Source organism: Pomacea canaliculata, linkage group LG13 (assembly GCF_003073045.1).
Source record: "Pomacea canaliculata isolate SZHN2017 linkage group LG13, ASM307304v1, whole genome shotgun sequence".
Taxonomy (NCBI): domain Eukaryota; kingdom Metazoa; phylum Mollusca; class Gastropoda; order Architaenioglossa; family Ampullariidae; genus Pomacea; species Pomacea canaliculata.
In genome coordinates this window covers 12,508,856-12,531,672 of record NC_037602.1, presented here as the reverse complement: position 1 = coordinate 12,531,672, position 22,817 = coordinate 12,508,856, and the positions used below count along the sequence as shown (strand labels likewise).

The following is a 22,817-nucleotide window of genomic DNA, read 5'->3' as shown; positions in this document are numbered from 1 at the left end:
ATTTGTAAATTCACTCATTTTAAGATTAAAAACTATGTGACAGAAGCAGTGTTGCTGTCTTATGATGAGTGATGTTCAATTAAAGTGGACAAAGAGAAACACGTAGTCGGTGTGGGATAATAACAGATCTCAGCAAAGCCTCTGACTCGTTCTTATTATGATGGATGCAAAAGTCGGTCTCCATGATGTAGTTTCAGAGAGAAAAGAAACTCGCACAGAGCAGTCAGCGAGTGACGTTTGCTGCCTTCAGTCAGGTGCTCAGCTGTGCGCGGTGACGTCCAGTGGCACTTAGTCAGGCAACTATCGATTGTGCAAGTCACGTCACTCGGCACTTGGTCACACACCTACTCAGTTGTGCCAGTAACGGTCATTGACACTCAGCCAGACACCTGCTCAGCTGGAAATGAGGTCGAGCAGGGCCATGTACTGCGCTGGCCGGAGTTGTCCTTCTTGCCTGACCTCAATATGACCATCAGAAACAATGGCTGGGCTGAAGGCTGTCACTGTATTAACTGCTGCGGTTTGGATATGTTTTGAATACTAAGACACTAAAGCTTCATTGACAGACCTTCCTTATCACCTATTTGGCGATTTTAGATTTTAGAGAACCTTGTCAGCTGCAGTGCGTCCCTTGGATCGCTTCACTCCCCCATTACCAACCGTTGTAGGTGAAGGGACTGATAAATGAGCGGAAGAAAGCGTTCGTTAAAGATTAGTATAGTTACACTTGTGCTTCTGAGTCTATCCCTCCCTATCAGGTTAAGTGACTCCAGTGGTTTTTGTATGGCTTGTTACAGACACAGGCGAGGGTTCATTTTGTAGCATCCTGACCACTCCGTACTTTTCAGCCTGACTGCAACTCCACACAATTACATTTAAAGTCAGGATAACGATGAAATGGTGAAGATGATAATAACTCTGATGATCACTTTTTTCTCCTCCTCTGCTGGCGGCTGAGGGTTGTCCAGCACTCCCGACTGTTGTGCTTTCTGTTGATCTTGCACAAAGACCACCGCTTGGCCCTAACAGGAGGAATACGAGGTCCCTACAGAAGCCGAAGTTTGCAAATCGCTGAAGCACGATTCTTAGCGCAAACAACTTGTTCCGGTGAATCAACAAAGTTAACATACGTGTACGGTTCATAATTAAATGTCACAAGGTAAGATGCCTTTAGGATGATGACAAACGACTAACAATAAACGAAATTTGTCATGAAATTATTGACAGTAAATATCAACTGTTTAGCTGACTGTTAGGAGCAAGCTAGAGGTTAGCAGGTACTGTGCATCCGACCAGCGATTATTTCGTTTTTGGTTTTTTTTGTTTTTGTTTTTTTTTTGTACTGAGCTGCCACACATGCGTACACCGTTTATTATTTATCTGTTTATGGTGTCTACTGAAAAATGAAGGACTTTAAACAGCTGACCTGGTACAGCCACAGGGGATAAAGTGGGTTCTTTTTTTAGCATGAACGTTGCAGGTAGTATTTTGTATGGACCTGTCATTTGTTTTTATTTCATTTTTTTCTGAAGCGCTTATGTGCGTGTGTTGGGGGAAAGGTTACTGTGCGCGCGCTCGCGTGTGTTTGCATGTGAATGCGTACGTGTATGTGTATGTGTGTGCCTGCGTGTGTTTTAATGTGTTAATTCGACCCTTATGATTAAAATAGCTTTAGGGTTAGAGTTTGGGTTAGGGTTAGGATCTGAGTGTAAAACTGTATATCTTTATTTTGGACAGAATGGAAGTCGCATCCAGCCTGTGCATGACTGTCCTATGTCATAATCATTATATTTACATACAAGCAGCTCCACACCTTTCTAGCCAGATAGAAATTGTATTGATTTATTATAAATTTTTTGTCAACACCTGTTTTTCTACTTAACTGCAAGCCTCAAACAAAACTGGCGTGATAATAGCACGTGAGTGAACGTTGGAATGAAAGAAAGAATAAGACAGATGGAGCGCACCTGTGTTTACAGGGTGTGAGCCAGTACGAAATATCCCATAATAAGTGCCTTTTATTCCGACATTATGGAGAAAAAATAGGGAGGACTTGTGTGTTTTGCTGTTAGCCCCGACGAAAGAAAAGGCGGCGCTGCTGTGTCATTTTTGTTCGTTGGTTAAACAGAGGGAACAGTAATAACTGTCATTACATTGATCGTCATATTGATCGTCATCATCGCACAACAAAGACTTTGCACCAAGCTATAGGATGTAGAAAACCACAGAAACTGCATTTGCAGACAAAATCGACTTTTTGTATAATTTTTACATTTCTACTGACGAAGGATGTGAGTATGCTGAGTCAGTGTTGTGCCTCCTTCCTGTCGTCCATACTCTACTCTCTTGCACAGCTTATAGTCTCATGCCGTCTGCTTGACAAAGCTTGGCTAAATATTCAAGTGGACTGATGATGGCACACAGGAGCTGTTACCAGTTTTTGTGAGGCTTTAACGAGAGATTCGCAACTTTCTTTAGCGGTGCTTGGAGAGAACTCACACAGAGGAGGCTTTGCACTCTCCGATTATCTCGCAGTCCAGCAACGGACTTCGCCTCCACACCTCAGACCGCGGCAACTAGTGTTGGATCACTTGTAGCATCCAATGCCTTGCTAAACGACGCTGCAGACTTAAGCTTAAGGTGCCATCGAGGAACTGAGAGGTTAAAGGTCACTGATAACTCGACCAAAAAAGAGACAAACCACCGATTAACAATGCTAAAATTTAACAACAAATACTTAAAATGAGTTTTGTTTAAATATATCAATTTTAGCATTCAAGTGGCCAGACACTCTCACAACACAACTTGTAATGTTTTTCTCCTTTGTTGTTGTTGTTTGTTATTATTATTGATGAGAAGTGCATTAAAAAAGATTTTATCTCCTTATATTTGGCTTAGCTCGCAGGCAGAGACAAACAAATACAATTACAAAAATATGGTAGAGAAAAATTAGCTTGTAGGAGTGGTAAATTAGCATGCAGGGAAGGTAAACTAACACGTAGATGAATCAGTTGTAAAACTCTTGCTTTGGATAACAATAATTTATTTCAAGATTTCAGTTATGGGAAAGATTACTACACAGCATTACTAAAACGTTTAGTTCTACTAAAAGTCAAATCATCAGCATTAATAACACAAGCAAGATGAAGTAGCAAGCATCTAAGCAAGCTACCCCTGGATTCGGAAAAAAGAGGGAAAGACAACGATGACTTACATGATACATTAGAATGATTAGATAACACATTTGGCTTGATTCTGTGTAGCTGAACTGTGACTGGTCTCAGTCATTTTGCACATGTTCTACTGTTTTAATACTTCACGCTGGATGATCATTACCTGCATCAAGTTTTGCGTGACAATGCTTCGTTAAGAAATATTTGCTGTCTCTTAGCGAAACGCATTAATTGAAACCCAACTGTTACATCTGAGGGAAGCGGTTCGGGCTTGCAGGTTGTCAGGAAAGCTGATCATACCCTGACGATCGTCACCTAAACTATTATAAGCTATCATAAAATAGAAAAACACGCAAAGAACTATTGTGTCGGTGTAAGCTAAATGCGCATGCGTAGTATGACTTCCGGACTGGTGTATGGATAATCGAGCTTCTCGCCTCTTCAATAGCCTTGCCGAGGTCGTGTCCTCTGCCTGCCTGATGTAGCATCGTTGGAGTGGGTTTGTATGCGTGTCTTTGAGATTTCTAGTCCACAAAAATGACATGGCAGGTCGAAACCATTTCGTTCATCTCAGGTGTGTTGTTCTCCTTGCGAAGCATCGCTCACAGGTACTGCAATCACCTGCTGGACATGTTGGCGCCCTCGTGTCTCTCACGGGAAGGTGGTCAGCTGATTGAAACCTCCCCTCAGTGCAGGCCACTGAATCATCTCCTCTCTGCCGGCGATTCTATCGCGACATTGGGATTTGAGGAGTGTGGCCACAACTTGAAAAGCGTATTGCTGGTGAAATGAGGCATCGATCTTGTGAACTGTCATCACATGAGTCTGGTGCACTTCGCTATTCATGCACAATCCGTGCCTGTATTCTCTGTAAATACACTTTATTGTGACAAGGTGTTTACCTTGTCAAGAGCCATTCACTCGGCCTGTTTATCAACTGCAAGAGTACTAACGCCAGCAGCATCGCCAAAAACAGAATTGCAAACGTCCTCGTGAGAAGACCTCTTCACTATAACCAATAGAACCTGAGAAGCTCCCTCCATCTCACAATACCTTGTTCTCTTTATCTGATGAAGGGTGTTCCTTATCTTTTGAATGCTTTTTTGAATGTGTCAGAGCCTTTCTGCATCTGTCAAAACCTTTGTCAATATCTATCAAGGGTCTGTAAGAGTGTCTGAGGGACTTGCGTGTAAACATATGTAAGGGGCTTGTCCGTTGATGAGACTAGCTTGTTTTCTTTGGTTTATCACAGTTTGTTAGACAAGTCAACGACAACTAGATAGCTATTCACGAGCCAGTTGTTTGTCAAAAACACGCTGGATTTGTTAATGGACCCACATAGAATATATATGCATGTGTGGAAAGGGCTACGCCCATAGATATGTTTTTGTAAAAATAAACAGCTGAAATACATTTTTATACCCTGTAAAAATAAATATCAATGTCAAAAAAGGCTTTGGCCCCTGTTGGCCCTGCCCAGCTCGGTGTGTGTGTGTGTGGGCGTGTGAGTGTACACGTGGTCTAGGGTGGATACGACCAGCAACCTTCATTTTCGGGTGTTTCTGAGTGAGCAAAACTTGCCAGCGCTGGAAAAGCATAAAAAGAGAGAGATCTACAAATGTAGATCATTACAAGTGTTAACCAATAACACAAACACGTGTGTAACACGACCAGGACATACTTTGGAGAATATGAAGTACGAAGAACTACGTCTGGACATAAAGTTCTGTGATGTTTATAGCTGATGAGATGAGAGGCATGAAGCCCGAGACTAAAACATCATGAGGTGATGAGACGACATTTCCATCACACCAAAACGATAAGGTCAGAGGACAGAGGGCAGGGAGGAGGTCTCGGAATTGTGAATAGTAAATAGTATCGCTGCGCAAACGCTGAAATTACGACAGGTGAGACATAGAGACAGGATCAGACACCAGAGACAAGATCAGACATAATCAACAAACACTAGAGACAAGGTGAGGGGAGGGCAGAGGGGAGGAGAGTGGTCAAGAAGAAGATAAATCTTACGAGACGTCATCAGGGGCAAGATTGGAAGAAACAGGTATGTGGTCATCAGAGGATAAGATCATGAAATGGAACAGATAAGGTCATGAGATGGGAGAGATAAGCCAGAGGGTGTGAAGAGAGCTGGTTGAGATCACGATGAGAGAACATGGATGTGCTTAGACTAGGGTACAAAGGAGAAAGCGAAGGGCTGGTTGACACCGGAAAAGAAGGAAAAAGACCCGTGATGTGAAACTAGATACGGGTGGCTAGTTTCGTTCTCCATGCTGGACGCACGCCAGTTCATTCCTCTTATAATCGCACGCGGCTATGGTGTAAGGACGATTCTGCCTGACACCAACATGGCGAGATCGCTGTTCTTGTCCTACACTATGGTCCTTGTGTTACATCACAGTCTTTGTGACGCAAGGCAGGAAGGGGTAGGATGCTGCTGCACTCTTTTGTCGCACGCCACGTTCTGCGGTCAGTGGTCCTCGTGCTCAGCTCCTGGTGCCGGCGCCGAAAGCCTCCCTCCCCCACCTCCCATACTTTACACGTGTGACACCTTGACTTTAGGGCCGCACAGTGCCCGCGGAGGAGAATGGCCCCGTGTAACCATGTGACGTCACAATAGCACTCGTTCGTCATATCCGGCTTTTATTTGCCCGTCACGCTGACTTCCTCTGCATTATCGTCTATCTCGCTCACCTTTTCGTCGCAAACGTCAATTTAACCCTTTTAGTCTCCTTCGACATCCGGGACACTGCATCTGTGCTTGGCTCTCCACACGCACGGCGACACCGCGCGCGTCATCACCTCTCGCCGCGTGACATCATGAGGGCGATGACGGCGTCTCTGTAGGCGTCACTTGAGTGACGACATCTCGAAGGTTTCCGTGGTGATGAGGTGGGGCCCGCGGCTGTAGTTGGCGGAGTAGTCGGAGCGCGTGCTGGCCGTGCTGTACATGAAGTGGCGGCGACTGGTCTCGGCCTGCGCGGGACACAGCTTGAGGCTGCGGAGACACTGCATGTTGGCGCTGAAGAGCAGGAAGATGTAGGGGTTGACGGCGGAGTTGGCCGGGGCCAGGCCACCCAGCATGGCGTACACAGCCTTGTTGAGGGACTTGAAGTCGCCGTACGACATGATCATCTCCGCCACAAAGTAGGGCAAGGCCGAACAGGATGAAGGCCATGACGATGACCAACGTCATCTTGAGTGTCTTGATCTTGGCCTTGGGCAGCGACGACGACCCGGTGCTGGTCAGGTGAACCTGTTGCCGAACACAGGTAAAGAAATTCATTAACTTTGGCGTAAAGCTGTTTAATCACCCAAACAGTCGATTATTTGCTTTCTATAGATTCAAGTGTCAGAATGAAAGTCTATGTACACAAATCAAGTACAAAAATATTCACATATAAATGCGTGCAGAAGGCGGAGAGAATAATAATAATAAAGATAAGGTCGGTTAAAATATCATTAAAATGAGCATTAAATGCAATACTAAAACATTAGTTGTCAAAACATCATGTGCCTCCAATAGGCGACCCTTTACTCTGAAGTTGAGTGTGTTCACCTGCAAAGCATATTCGCCAAATTTGCCGAGTCAGAATTTACATAAAACTTGCTGGCAGCTGGTCACATGGCATCGCAGACAGGCACGTGCAGAACAGGTCTCACACTCGATCCCCTTTCACGTTTTAAGAAATCCGAAATATTGTGGCAATACGCAAGTTTCGGAATTTATGCCTTAAAGTCGGGCCTTGAGTGAAAGGAGGTGTTAGCCCTATACACAAGACTAATCTCCCACTTGAGGGACAACAAGATCTTACCTTTCCAGGCTTGAAGCTTTGCCGCTTGTTGAGCTGGTTGTTCTGGTTCTCAGAGGCCTTCTGTGCGATCTTGAGGAAGATCCGCGTGTAGCACACCATCAAGACCACCAGAGGAATGAGAAAGTTTACAAAGGACCTGTAGAGAACAAAGGGTACAACTAGACATTTGATTGTCGTGGTCACAGTCGTACGACGAAAGACCGTGTATACAACGACCAGTGTATAAACACTGACACAACGTGGGCAAGGAGCTAATTACAGGGGTAGAATCGCGGATATAATTCCAAAAGAAAACTTCGATGGTTGTTTTGAATTAAACACTTTTACCGAGCAACAAGGGTTTGAGGTCGTTACGTTTGCCTTCAGTGGGTGAGGAGAGAGAGGGGGGAGGGTGAAGGTACGGAAGGCAGGGGGGGAGGGGGAGAGAGAGAATAATTCAGTGTCTGGAGACAAACCGGAGAGCTGTTGGTTTGACTGTGAGACTCTACCTCAAGCGATATTAGTTATTTACATTTGTGTAACCTGCTACACATGTGTGTTATGATCAGCTTCTCTCCTCTCTCTCTCGCACGTTTTACTCGCCTTCACGCAGACAGCAAAGAGAGAAGTGGAAGAGACTCACGCGTAGGTGAGGAAGGCCTGGCGATGTGACAGTGGTTTGAACCGGAAGAAGTTCTCACACATCATCTGACCCTTGGTGTCGTCGTAGCGGGTCTGGAAGACAAACAGCATGGGCGTGGAGCATAGCGCCGCCACCAACCAGCCGGTGCCCGTCATCATCCACACCTGAAACATGCACAGTACCCGTATCACCCACACCTGTGACGTACACATATGCCCGGCATTACCTGTACCAGGCACAGGTGAGCAGATTGTCAAGTCACAGATTACTCACACCTGTAGCACGCACATAGCACCCTTCATCATCAGACAATCTGTTATGGGCCACCTGTAACTCGTACAGACACGCCCGTCCATTGTATCTCTCCCTACCCAGCCTCTAAATCCCGCCGCCATAGATTGTGATTATAAAGCGAGGATAAGTCGTTACCCTGAGGGCAGCATGGGAAATTCGGGAACACGCGCCTTGTTTCCACAGTTATGGGTCTCCAGGCACCACAGATGTCGCTGTTCCCGTGAGGTGGTAGTTATAAATCAGGGGCAAAGACGCCCTAGGGTCACATCAAGCAATCTTTGCAGGGTCTGCACGCTGCCTCGCGACCTCGGAGACAGACACTTGCCCTGCTTTGCCATCTGTCCCCGGGGCAACGCTTTACCTGGCTTCATAAAAGGAGCACACAGGCGTGCACACCTGCACGTGCGTGTGGCGGACACAGACCGTTATCGCCGTTGTTAGTCCGTCATAACAAATCATCTTTTAGTTGGTAGGAGTAAATAGAAAGGCTGTAGGTTCTTTCCGTTGTGTGTGAGTGTGAGGGCGATATTTAATCTACTGGCATCTGTGCTGCACAAATTATCATTAATTACATCCTTCGAATTAAGCCGCTCTACAAGAAAAACCGAAAATAACCTAAATATTGTAAATAATCGACAAGAAGATGAAATTGTCTGACAAAGGGACAGATGAACGTTAAGTCTGATATTACTTTATAACGGAGATATAACAATCAAAAGATTTGCTACTCGACAGGAAATTGAGGACTAGGCGATGGCAGGTGTTTGCAGTTCAACAAACTGTGGATACTGAAGTCTGGCTTTGCCATGTGAAAGCCAGTGAGAACTATTTTCCTGCGCGCCCTTGTCACCTCCAGGGCAAGGCTGTGACAAGAGCGCCCACAGATCGGAGACTTGATGAATGGTCGCCATGATGACACATTTTCACTCACGTGTTTTCAGTAGACGGATTCAGACTCCAAACGGTCTGCTTTGCGAGCTTTTTTAACCCTTTGACAGCTGACCATTTCTCATCGTAATCTGATCCAGCATCGAGGGCACGAGGAGGGCGGAAGCTGCAGTCTGATGGAAGATTCCGAGTTCGTGTGGGCGAGTGGGCTGCAGGACGACCACCCATTCACTGTTCCCAGCCACAACCCCTCCACCCCGCACACCTACATTGCGCACCCACCATTCTGGTGGCACCGACAACTTTCGCTGACATTTTGTTTCATTAAAGTTTTATTTAGTCCTTGTAATGGCCTCCTCTAGGCTCCAAATGTAGCTGGTAGTGAGGATGGCTGACACAATGGAGGATTACAAAATAGAAACAAATCGGTTTGATTTTAGACTACCCGTGGAGGTAGATGAAAAGCAAAAAAGATTCCAAAGCGACTGTTTTTTTCAAAGAAAACTCCATTTGTTAATATTTGCAAACTGTGTCAAAGGACAACAAATTATTCTCAAATACTTAATTAGCAAGTGAGTCTGATAGTCAACAGGAATTTGTTTAGAATGGAGAAAGGTGATGATCCAATTTGAAATAGTTTAAAATTCCTGTTTACTTGTTCTTCACCAGCTGCTGAGTGCCAGGAGCGAGATTGAAGTTGCCACAGTTAGAAACCTCGGTGTGCCAGTCCGGTGAACTCATGTCGAGCAGATTGGGTTGAGATTTATGATGGAGGCCACTGTCGTGGGTTCAAAGCCTAAAGAGGTTTGTAAGAGTGTAAAACATCTGCGTGCACCAACATCACCGTGTGTGACATTCCGTGCAGCAGTCGGCATCGCACCGCCGGCGGTCGTCAGCAGCTGTGAAGGTGTCCAACTTCCAATTAACTGGACTTCGGGTTTTAATAATAACAAAGTCTGCCTTTTCCATTTGTTTCTGCGGATCCCCCGGCATGGGGGCGGAATGTACGCAGCGTGATGTCTCTAACGGATTTTTGTTTTGGGATTTTTCTGGGGAGTTGCTATTGCTGGATTTCTGTTGTTCCTGTTTTTGTTTGCTGACACCAATTTTGGTGTCCCCTCCAGAGAGTGTAAATATCTCACCACGATCACTACACAACGGCGTAGAGCGAAGGTAGAAATATTCCGATTATAAACAACAGTAGTTAAAGTCAGTTTCTGTGTGTGTGTGTTAAACCGACCTGCACATAAGCAACTTATAAACACACAGACTAGATTACGAAATGCTGACTCTTGTCGACTAAACTGGGCAAAGTTGGGCCACGTCGACATTTGAGACAGTATCTATGAGGTAGAAAGACAGAGAGGAGGAGTGCTAGAGTTAGAGAAGAGGGAGAGAGTGGAGGAACAGACTGAGCTGAAACAAATGAAAGAAGGATTTGGGAGCGAGCGAACGACCGAGTCACGTGGTGGGTAGCCCCGCTGTCAAGTATAAAATATCAACCGGTCAGGGAAGAGAACCAAAGATAAGACTGTACACTCAAGTGTTCACAGAGGCCGCACATGAATAAACATTCCTTCAATAAAGTAAGAAATCGAACGTTCGAAATAAAATCATAGCAGCAAGAGAAATCAAGGTGTTTGAAGCAGGGGACTAGTCTGTCTGCAAGGGGGAATTCTGTTTGGTTTATTGTTCCACTGGTCAAGCAGTTTGTTATTTTATTTGTCAAGTACCTTGTTCCCGACTTTGGAGAGCGATTAATGTTTAGAGGTAAATAGTCAAAGTAACTAAATTTGCATTAAATGATCCTGGTTGCCTATTTCCGGGGTTAAAAAGATGTACAACTACAGTACTAAAGCTGTGAATAAGAAATGTAGACACGTCTCTACATAAAAAAGCAATCAAGCCTGTGATAGCCATGGAATCGATCTCTGTCTCGTCTTCTCCTTCTTGTTCTCCCTATTGTCTCCCTCTCCTTGTCCTCAACATTCCTTTGACTGTCCTGCTTCCTCTGTACTTGGCGTGTCTGGCTGCTGCACGACGTTTGCGCACGCGCATTCTCGACGGAGATGGCCACCGGAAGCCACGTCACACACTAATTGCCTGCTTTTAACGTGCCTTTGAGCTGACCCTCGCCTTTTTCTTGCCGTTGTGTCTGCCACCAGTCTGGGCGGGCAGTCAAAGGAAAACACCTTTTGAAGTTTTCGATGTCCACTGCTGTACGTCGGTTGCTGCCCTTAGAGCTGGCACGATTAGTTAGAGACTAATTGCCGATTAATCAGGTCCGTTGGAGGCTGGGAATCGATTTACAACATAGGAGGGAAGAAGGATAGAAAGACTTCCCAATGAGCGGACGCACTGTCACACACACTGTTTTGCGGATCGCTGACAACTCTGCGAGTATCTTCCCCTCCTGCTCCCTAAGGATTCGGTGCACGTACAAATAATCAGCGGGTCTGGCAGGGCAAGAGACTGGGAAGACAATGAGAGATTTTGTCAAATATTCAGCGCATGGGCAGGACACACTCGGCGGTCCATTCGGAAGCTTGGGGCGCGGTGTTAGCCACACAGTTACCTTTATTAAGACATACGAAAGTAAAGAGATGGGAGGACAATATATCTGCTTTAGAATAAATTGTTGCAACATTAAACTAAGGACGGGAAAAGCCTAGTCAAACTCTCCAGTGAGTCCCTTTCCGTTCTCGCCACGTCAGGGAAGGTTTGGACTCCTGATCAGTAATGGAGAGTTAGAGGTCATGGACAGGCAACTGGCAAAAAAAACACAAAGGGACAAAAATGGATCCAGAACAGATTAACTTCGAAGAGAGGACTGCGGATGACGTGGTCAGGTCAAGGATATCGACCTTGACCTTCATTTTGTCAAATGTTTGTCGGAGACAAATGCTGAGATATGGTGACATGTGTTTGCGAGTGTGTACGTGAGCCTACACGGCGTGACCATGTGTCTATTCGAGTGTGTGTATCAAGAGAAGAAGAGAAACTGCACTTTCAAGAAGCACGCGTAGTACAAAGATGCTCGTTGTGGTGTAAACAACTGAATCTGTCGTTTCATTTGTCATTAGACTACGACTGTACACAGGACACATACACCGACTGCACGTCCAGTTTTGTAAAGCAAGTAAGCAAGTAATGGTTGTGGTTGTTGATGTCATCGATTTTGTTTCGGAAGCCAAGGATCTGTTTCAGGACTGGCATGAGGAACTCCTTCACCCTTGCCTGGGTGACCCTGCTTGCCCGACACCCAGCAGAACCTGCAGCTCAAGATCTGGAGGTCTCGAGAGATGATTCATATCAACCTCAACCTTGTCAATCCCCATCCACCCTACCACCTCTTCGTTCTTGAGCACCACTCTCTCCAAGTCTCTCACAGACTCACTCACTCCCAGTCTCTCACAGACTCACTCACTCCCAGTCTGTCAAAGACTCACTCCCAGTCTCTCACAGACTCACTCTCTCAGACTCACTCACTCCCAACTCCCAGTCTCTCACAGACTCACTCACTCCAGTCTCTCACAGACTCACTCCCAGTCTCTCACAGACTCACTCACTCCCAGTCTCTCACAGACTCACTCACTCCCAGTCTCTCACAGACTCACTCACCGTCTCTCACAGACTCACTCACTCTCAGTCTCTCACAGACTCACTCACTCCCAGTCTCTCAAATCAAGAGATATTCAATCGGCTCAGGTTTGCGGGTTGTGATTACCTTGTCAGAAGGTCTATCTACTCGCACCAACGAAACCTTGTTGACAAAATGCCCGGATCACGGAGGCCTATGGGAGCAGAAGGACTCGGTCTTGGTAATCTGATCTTGTTGGTTCACTGGGGAGGAGGGCAGGTTTGCAGGGTCTTGTCGCGTGCAATTGGAGGAACCATGAGCTGTTTGGCTGGGCGGTCTACATCAAAGGTCGGCGCTGTATTGATCCTGTCAAATTGTTTGACGTCTGGCCGATGGGTAACACTTTGCTTGCCTGTCTCTAATTTTTTTTGGACGTTCTTCTGTCTATTTGGAATTTATCCCACTTGACTCTTCTTTTTCGTTCTTTCACACGCACACACTTTCATCTTCTGTGAACTTTTAATTATCTTTGCTGGGATAGAGAAGATTGATATAAAGCTGCAATACTGCGATGTGCCTCTCATATCTTACACCGGTTGTTGTGTGAATTCAATTGTTGACCTGTTGTCATGACCACTCACTACAACGCACGTGTGAGCTGAGTCATCATGCTGCAAGTCACAGACTTCGCCTGAAGAAAGTTGCAGACCTCACTTCAAGTTCCCAAGAGCTTGTCACAAGATGAGGTCGACAGGGTGCACTGTCTCCAGCCACAAGCACTTGTTGGCATTGGAGAGAAGGATGGGGCATGCCCGAAATCGTCTCAGAAAGTTTTCATTTCACCTGATGGTCAGCGTTTCTTTATCGGCTTGCACAGCTGACCTGAGCAACACAGCTTCAGAAATAATCGAACTCTTTCCCCAGGAGGCCGAGCCCAGACAAAATAATGAGCGCAGGAAACAATGACAGGTACCAGCCGCGAACCCCGCGTGTGTCCATCTTGTCTGTCATGCCAGGGAATTGTGGTCAGTCCTGTAGAAACACTGTCATTCGTTGTCCGAGTCTCTAAGGGCTAAACCAGCATGGTCACACTGGGGCAGCAGTACAAGGACAGACAGGAACATCTCAACTGTTACACTGGTTGACCCTGTGCGTGTGAACACTGAGGTCTGTGCTCACAGTCGATGCAGTGTCACACGCTCCATGGCGGCGGGGCAGGAGCCTAATCTTCAGAAGAATCGTTGGGCCAAAGCTGCTGCAAGATCGTTTTTCTCCGATTTTCTCTATTTGCCTGCAGGAGCAGGAAAAATAAAGAGTCAGCCCACGAATTAGTATTAGAAGTCAGAAAATATTTTCGATGGATTCAGTACTAAGTCCCCTAACTCCACCCTCCCCTACCCCTAGACCGGGTTATTGGCCCTTTAGATGCCAAGGCGTGCGTGACTCTTGCGTGACTCTCCAGCGCTGAATGAATTACTCCTCTGTTCTCTCCCTTCCCCTCTTCCCTCAACCACCTCTCTCCTCTTCCTCTTTCCCCTTGAAAAATCGTCTGAGAAGACCGCAATTTAACGAGACTGAAAGCTTTCATCGATTCTACACTTTACGGATGCTAGGTCCATTAATTGTTTTAAATTTTATCTTCGCAATTTTTTTTTTAATTGGACCCCCAGACTCAGAAATTTCCTACAGAAACTTGCAAAACATCATTGTTGTTATCTTGTCTGGACGGCCCGATGACCTTTAGGTCAGAAGTATTTGCCCCACACAAGTGCATTTCACTGTAGGTAACAGTTTCAACACAACTGTAGATGTAATATCGGTTGCAGAGTCGCCATCTGTTATGTACCAGCAAAATGTGAAAATACTAAATTGGTTAGCGCCAGAATAGGCTAGTCGGGGAGAACGGCAGAGAGGGGAAAAAAAGAAAGAAAAAAAACTTTTTTTTTTGTTAGCTTTTCTAAAAGTGGTTCCCTTATTATGGAACCAGACCAGCTTATAGACCTGATAGTCTGATCAGCCAGTGAATTGATGAGTAAAATTATTTCTGGTTTAATTTGTTCCTACAACAGTTTCCTGTCTGCTATACAATGATAATTGTAATACCATAGTCTACTATACAAGGATATTCACTGTAGTACAATAGTCTACTATACAAAGATGTCTGTTGTAAATTGTCTACTTACAATATTTCTGTTATGCACTATAGTTCGTTGTAAATATCTTCGTTTTACAATAGTCTGTTGTAAAAATCTGTGAAGTACTGTGACATCTCTATGGAGTTATTTCCCCGCACGTGTCATGGGAGACTACCCAGTGTGTGAGACAGCACAGATCCGGGGCCTGGCTGCATGAGTCAAGACTATAAAACGTCTCAGTGGATGTAACACTAGCATTTACTGCCATCATGGCGGCCTGGCCACTCCCGGCCTGTAAATGATGCTCAGCTGCAGAAAACTGCGATGGGAGATTTGTGTCCCCTGTTGCAGCGTGCAACTGTTGGATCATGTGTTTACCTGCTGCTGTAGCACAGGGGCGCAGAGACACGTGGACATTAACTGTTGGCTGCATTGTTGGCTCCATCTTGTTTGTTAGTTTAGTTCTTGTTACTCCTCGAGGAGCATAGGGCCGCAACAACACCTCGCCAGCGGACCCAGTTTTGGTCAGCCCCCTCAGTTGGGCCCATGTGGTTCTGATGTCCTTTGCCTCGCTCTCTACTGTTCTTTTCCAAGTCTGCTTTGGTCTCCCAACTCTCCTCTTCCCCTGAGGTTCCAGTCAAGTGCCTGCCTGGCATTGGTGTCAGGTGGTTTGCGCAGGGTGTGTCCTATCCAGCTCCATTTGCGCTTTGTGATGTCTTAACTAATGGCTTTCTGGTTGGTTCTTTTCCACAGGCTGCTGTTGGAGATCTTTGCAGGCCATGTTATTCACAGAATATGGCGTAGACATCGGTTGGTAAAGGTCTGGAGCTCAGAACCCTACAGCAGGACAGCTTTCACATTGGTGTTGAAGATGCAGGTCTCAACGTGGAAGGATAATGCTCTGGAGTTACAAAAGGTACGGGGGTGTATAAAGCATGTCTTGCCATGTTGATGCGGCTTTTGATGTCATCATCCACTCCACAGTCTTTGTTGACAACGCTCCCCAGATACATGAAGCGGTCTGTTTCTAGGATGTTCTCTCCTTGAAGTTGGATTGGGAGTTCCTGCTTGTTGATTCTCATCACTTCGGTCTTCTTTCTGTTCCCTTTAAACCAGTCTTCTCTGCTTCCCGACTAGCTTACTCAGTTTGGTTTGTGCATGTTGTTGCCGATGAGATGGGAGACTAATGTCTGCAAAGTCCAAGTTCTCTAGCTGTTTGGTGAAGGTCTACTGGATGCCACTGGTGTTGTTGTCTTGTGCATTCTCCAGTCTATGACCGTCAAGAAGATTGTTGGTGATAATATGCAACCCTGTCTTACGCCGGTCTTCACTACAAAAGGTTTAGTGAGTTTGCCATTGTGCATAACTTGGCAGGACAAGTCTTTGTACAACCTTCAACGATGTTTATGAGCTTAGGTGTAATGCCGTTGTGGATCATCAGCCTCCAGATGACGTCCCTGTCACAAGAGTTATACAGAGGGAGGACTGCCACTCAATAGACCGCTTAATGATGATACGGAGGGTGGCAATGTGGTTAGTGCACGACATATCCTGGCGAAACCCTGCTTGTTCTGGTCTCAGTCTCTGTCTAGTGGGATAGAACTTTGCTGGGGTAGGTTTACTGGACAGTACAGATGTTCAGAATAGGTTTTTTCATGACCGGACACAGACTCAGGGTAGGTTAACACGATGGAATAGAGACGCAGAAACGTGTTTCAAACTGTCCATGTTTACCCACTTGTGTGTCTTTGCGCTAGAAGATGTCTTTCACTTCCACCAAGCTCAGAACATTCACAAGTAACAGGTGTTTACTGTAATGAACTCATGAACCTGGTCGTAACTTCTGTTTTCACAATTAAGACTACCTACCAACCCCCGTGCTTGGCTTAAAGACAGATGGACAGACACATGGACTGACAGTGAGGGTAAGTAAGTACTCACAGCGAACGGCTCGCGGAGAGGCGAACGGATGGCCTGGTGGCGGTCCACGGCGATGACGACGAGCATGTTGGTGGAGGAGCAATTGGCGAAGATCATGAGGAACTTTATCAGGCGGCACATGAAGTCGCCGGCCAGCCAGGCGCGGTTGGTGTACTCCCACACCAGCTGGGTCAAGCAGCCCAGGTACATGACCAGCAGGTCCGCCACACACAGGTTTAGGATGAGGGCGTTGACCCTTGACCTCAGGCGGCGGTTGTACAGCATCCAGACGATGACCAGCACGCCACCGATGGTGCCCAGCACGATCTGCACGTACAGCACGGACACCCGCACAGAGAAGTCGTACTCGATGTCGTGCACAGTCCCTGCAGGGGCCGTCACGTTGGGCGCCACGTTGCCCACGTAGTAGTCGTTGCTGCTGCCGCTGCTGGTGGTAGTAGTGCTGCTGCCGTTTGTACGGTCGTGGGAGTAGTTGTGGGGATGGTAGAGATAAGAACTAAAGGCGTTAAGGTCGACGTGGTCCCGAAATCTGTGGAGGTCAAGGCCGGGGCTCGAACCTCGAGACTCTCCAGCAGAGGTCAAGGCTGTCGTGGAGCTGCTGGCCGACATGTTGGCAGTTGGCGCTTGTGGCTGTCAGAGTTAAGTAGATGATTTACCTTGTACTCGAGTTGAAGAAAAAAATATCTGTAAAAAAACAAGACACTTTGCATCAGCAACAAGTGCAAGGTAGTCTGTGTTGCGAATGTTTGTTTGTTTGTTTACTCTCTCAGTCATTTCACAGTTCAGTTACTCATTATAATATTTCAGTCGGTCTGCAGGCTTAAAACAACTTCTGAAGATAAATGTATCTGTTTTTTGATTTATTAATTTAGAGAACTGTCCGTCGTAGACCGTTAATAACAGAGTTGTCAGTGTGTTTGCTAATAACAAGCTGTGGATGACAAAGTGACGATGCAGAGATAAAAATATATTTACTGTTGATTTCCCGTTACGGACATTTTTTATCAACTACCAAGCAGAGAAATCTTTAACAGCAGCTTCCCAACACATACACCCATTGTTGCCAGAAGACAATATGGAAGGCCCAATTGGCCGTTGCTGCTGTTTGTTCTAACATTGTGCAGACTGCCAGCCTGACTGATGATGCAAGCAGCTGAGCCCTGCAACATCACTTGAGGTGGTGTCCCGCCAGCAGGCCCTGGCTCAGTACATCCTCATCCTGGCAACCACTGACGTCAGAGCTGCACCCAGACTCTGCCCTGTCCTCCTTCTCTCTCTCTCTCACCCCTTAGTCTTCAAAATACAATAGCAGACAAATCAGAAATAGCAACAGACTGGTAACTTCCTACCCACGTGTGCACGTGCAGACCGACAAGTGTATTTGTAGAGCTTCCCCCGCCGTAATCTCCATTTTATCTATTTTTGGTTCTTTGATACTTTTTGAAAGAGATACCACTTCTGCAATATGTTCCAATCCTCGGTTACAGTTAAGTCCCCTTGTAGATTGCGTTAGGAGAGTCAAAGTATCTTAATGAAATCTTGACTAGGCATCTGTGTGTGTGCGCGTGTGTGTGTGTTTCTGCAGATAATATATACTGTGAAATGTAATGCAGATAATACCATAAGAAATAAAGTCATTTTTCTCTCACTCACTCTCGTTTGTCTTAAAGAATTTACTCGGAATACAATGGCAGACAGCTCCAAGCAATGAATCAGGACATGTGGTTGGTAATGTGGTAATGTGGTAATGTGGTTGGTAATGTAGTCAGCGTGTTTGCTCTAGCTTGTGTATGGTGCGTCAACAAATCAGCCAGAAATGCGTTATAGAGCTTCCTCTCTGGAATCTTCCATTCTTCTACTTTTCAAGATTCTGCGCACGACACAGTTTAGAGCAGGCGGTCACTAACAGAATTCTGAGATTACTTCTCCATTCCCGGCTTTCGAGTGCCGGTGACTTGAGCTCAGCATTTGCTGAGACGGGAAAAGACGTTTGGCAGACTGTCCTGCAAAGTCCAGGATTGGAAGAGACTGTGCGGATTACTCACTCCCGTCACGTGACCCCAGGCTGGCCTGACGTTACAAGCATGTCTGCTGTCCTTACTCTTCTGCGCATGCGCACAGGCTAGTCTGGTCTTCGTGATCGATATCTCCATGAAAATAAGTTTTCATTCAACAAAATCTATCTCAATGGAAATATAAATGTATTTTACTTCTAGCTCTTGATCCACGTCATGCACACTCGCCAACGAGCTCCTGCAAACGGATGTTGACTACGTGCCGATCACCTGAACATGGACACAAGGTCTGTGGCTGGAGCTTGTGATTAGAGAGCGGGGTGGCAGTCATCTGTCCGTGTATACCCGTGTGAGGAGGCGATTACAGGATTCCTGTCGCTTTTAAGTTGTCTGTTAATGATAGAGAGATCGCTCCCTCAAGAAGGACTTAAAAGACGTCTTCACAGGTGTTCTTATCATGTTATCTTTTGAAATCTTTCTAGAAAGTTTCTTTCTGATCCTTGGAAAGAGCTTTAGGAACTCACAGTCGAAGTATACTCTAGATGTGGTATTCTAAAAGTAGTTTCGCGAAATATTTGGATAGTTACATGTGTTTTATATATATATATGAAATATATACAAAGTATTCTCTCTAACGCTGTCTCAGCCTCGAATTTTAGTTTGTATTTGATAGTCTCACTCACTGACACACTGACCTACCCAGTCACTCAAGCACACATAACCACATTTTTGTAATAAAGTGAAAGTAATGTTACTTGCAGACTGGATAAGCCGCTTGACAAATTGACAAGGTATACAAGAAGTAGTGAAATGATCGGGTAAAGGAAAGCTAAAGATCAAGCCCTTAAGACAAGAAATGTTTGATGAGGAGAAAAAAAAAGGTCGGAGATGTAGAAATTTCCCCATTTATAAGAAATGCTTGCGAAGGAAATGTGCATTTAAATCTGACGAATGCTTTTAAAACTGTCGCAGAGCGAAAGCAGAATGACAAGGACTCCTAAAAGCAGGCATCCCCCAAAAAAACTGGATGGCACTTAAACGATTCCAGTCTCATATAAATATGTGAAAGAAATAAGGGTTTTATATGCAGAGCTTCACATTATGTTATCGTAAAACAACTGATCATATTATTGGAAGTAAAAACTCTACTTATCACTTTCCTTTCTGTCCATCGAATGCTGTCCATGTCTCCTTGTTCTTAAGAGCTATGAGCATGCTCCTTGTCAGTGTGAGTTTGCTTTTTTCAAATTTTACATTTATTATTATTCAGCTTCTACTCTCTAAAGGGGTGGAAATCCACCCCACATACAAGCATCTCTCAGGTTCAGTCGTGTGGTGCCCAACAGTCGCTATATGTTCTGTCCACGAGTTTCTCGTGTTGTTCCTGACCTCGCTTTGGCCAAAATGCCGAAAAACATTGGACAAGCTCACAGCAATCGCCCTGTCATGACAAAAGTGCGCTAGAACCGAGAAAGAGACAAGATAATGGAACGCAATCAAATCTTTGTCTTTTATACTCATCTGTCTTCGGGCCTTATAAATGAGCCTCGAGATTGGTGACTTGCCGCGCGTTACACAGACCCTCTCCCACTGTTTGCCTCAATTACCAGGGCACAACATATATCACGTGACTAGTGTTGGTCACAGAGGCGCCTACACTGGATCATCTGCCTGTGCTCTTTTTCTTCCAAGTGATTTTTTTCTCTTCCCTTCACACCATTTCTTCCGTAATTCATTTATTCTGTTATTCCTTCTTTCCTTGTGTTAACATTTTTATGTGTGTGTGTGAATTCGTGAGCGTGCGCGTGTGTGTTCTAGAATAATTTCCTGATATTGAAGAATCATTCATGCAAGGTATATTTAAAAAAGAATTTTACAACTGTGATTAATAATCCTTTTTTCTAATTTTCTTAGTTCTTGTTACCTGATTCCTCTTTCCGTTTTCTATATTTGTCTTTTATTAATATTCAGTATTATTGTCGTCCTTCCGTTCCTTCTTATATTGTAGATATCTAGTTTTTGTCTCAAGTGCTAAGAGCATGTTCCTTACGAGCTTGAGCATGCGCTATTATTATAATAATAATAATAATAATAATAATAATAATAATAATAATAATAATAATAATAAATCTCTCTGTGTCCGTTGCTATAAGCCACTGGACACATATTCATTCAGTATGCTAACCAAGAGACAGGTTCTTCAGCTTTCATGCCATTAGTATTCAGTCCTCTCACTTTGTCAGATTGACTAAGAAGGTGTCAACGTGAGCGAGGGTAGTGTCCCTAGAGCGTGAAGTGCTGTCCCTTGCTGTTACCCAGGCGACAGAGTGCCCCGAGGTCCCTCGAGAGGACGCATTTCTCTCCGGTCTCTCTCCCTCCGTGCCGCGCATGCGCAATACTCCGAAGTCGACTGCAGCCAGCAGGTGGCTAATTGCAGTGCAGCCCACTGTCGCTGCTGCAGGCCCTCACGCAGCAAACGCATGCTGCAGCCCACGCTGGCCCTCAGGGCGGCATCCCGCAGGCTTGTAAATCTGTCCATGCGGGACGCCGATGCCCTGCATCCTCAAGCAGGAACCAGTGGCCCCAGGAGCCAGGGGGGTAGAGTGGTGGGGGCACAGCGCGAGACACCCTCGTGCCAGACCTTGCTCCACTCGTCTGAAAGCCTTGACACCCGTATGTGGTCAACAGACTGCTGATAGAATTGCAAGTCGCAGACCGCCACTGGCCGGCAATAAAGCTCGTCACCGAGGCCCCTTGTATCGCCGGCCTCTCAGACAACTCGAGGTCCACGTATTTGTCCTGTAATCCTACACGATCGCTGTATCACCAGCGCCACCAGAAACCTCGGCATCACATAGTCCTGCATTGCCCCAGACCTATAAACTACTTGTCTGATTACTTCATGCCACATCAAGACAGAAAGAAAATCCCGCTAGGTGGTGTTTTCTACACCCTACAACTCGCACCGAACCCCGCGTCTCATGAAGAGGTCACGTGACGTCTGGTTATAATAAAGGATGTTCCGCTTATAAGCACGTGACCTATCCGTTTCTCTTTTAAGTAATGCTAACACCTTAATCGTCTGACATTAGCATTACCCTGCCAGAAGAAATAAACTTGTGCAAATTTTTTTCTGGTAATTGGGGAAATCTCAACGCTAAACACCCAGAGCATAGAACTACGCACAGAAAATCGTGACGTCACGTTTGTACATAGATACGTCCACGCATTATCATGACCTCTGTCTTGTTGACCTTTCTTTGCATGGCGATGTCTGTAGGCGGGCATCTGAAGAACAGAGCAGGGCATCAACCTATATTTGCGGAAATAATATATTGCACGCAGCTTTGCACAAGCATCACACGAGAACTTTTCGAGTCTGGTGGCGATTGCGGGAACACTACTGGAGTGTCCAGTCTGTCATCCAGCCTCCTTACAAACTCACGTCTGACTTCTGATGTTTTCACATCTCGGATCTTCTGGCCAGACCTGCGTTCTCCTTTCACTACACAAAAGTGGCCATAAATTGTCCTACATAAAAGCGACTACGTGGTTTTTAGATGATGAACGAGACCTCCGGATACTTATCACAGGAAGAGAAGATAAAACTCCCAGTAAGATGTAGTCTACACCACTCGTCCCTTGTGGTCTTTGAGAGATTGTGACTGATGTCTTCACCACCGTGCAGGTGGAGCGCGTCTTCGCGCTGGTTGTCATCGTTGTCGTATTTGTCGTGTCCCTCGCACATGGAGCTCGTAGTTTTCATTCTTAAAAAATATCAAAATTGGGTTTTCATCAGGCAGGGAAGATTAAACTGTCAAGGAGGTAGCATTTTAAATCATGCATCACATTCTTCATCTATTATCCTTGTACTGCTCCATTAGCCTTCCACAAAAATTTGTTTGTTAGTGTGTACGAATGTGTGCACGCACTGTCACAAACTCTGAAATCTTGATGTCCAATCTCTCTCGTGTCATCTGTTTTTCTTTCAAGACTAAAAAAAAAAAAGAAAGAAAAGAGAAAAAAAATGTTTTCCAGGAATGCGTGTAATGTGAGTTTTTTTAAGCTTGCGGTAAATATTTTTAAGTTTAAGAAAAATAAACAAAGATCAGCTTAGAAAATTCTAGCTGACTGAGAACTGGTTTTATCCGAAAGTACAGTCCAAAGTGAAGGCTGGACGGGAAGAAAGGAGGATGGTGGAAACACAAGCTCTAGCCGCCTGATTGGACAACTAGCTTTCAATCGCATTGCCGTGCAGGCCCGTGTCATCTGATAGCGATCGCCTCCCTTATGATCAACAGCGCCGTCTAGAGCGACTACTCTAAGCAAGCAAGGC

At 45.5% G+C, this 22,817-nt stretch overlaps 1 protein-coding gene across 1 annotated transcript; it reads right to left on the bottom strand.

Moving 5' to 3' along the window:
• Nucleotides 1–3,735: 3,735 nt before the first annotated feature.
• Nucleotides 3,736–17,147, bottom strand: LOC112554667 (arg8-vasotocin receptor-like). The gene is given in 5 exon segments (XM_025222606.1): nt 3,736–6,347; nt 6,349–6,447; nt 7,007–7,142; nt 7,629–7,792; nt 16,467–17,147. Coding segments are annotated over 5 exon segments (1,314 nt in total). The 5' UTR covers nt 17,076–17,147; the 3' UTR covers nt 3,736–6,041.
• Nucleotides 17,148–22,817: the final 5,670 nt, after the last annotated feature.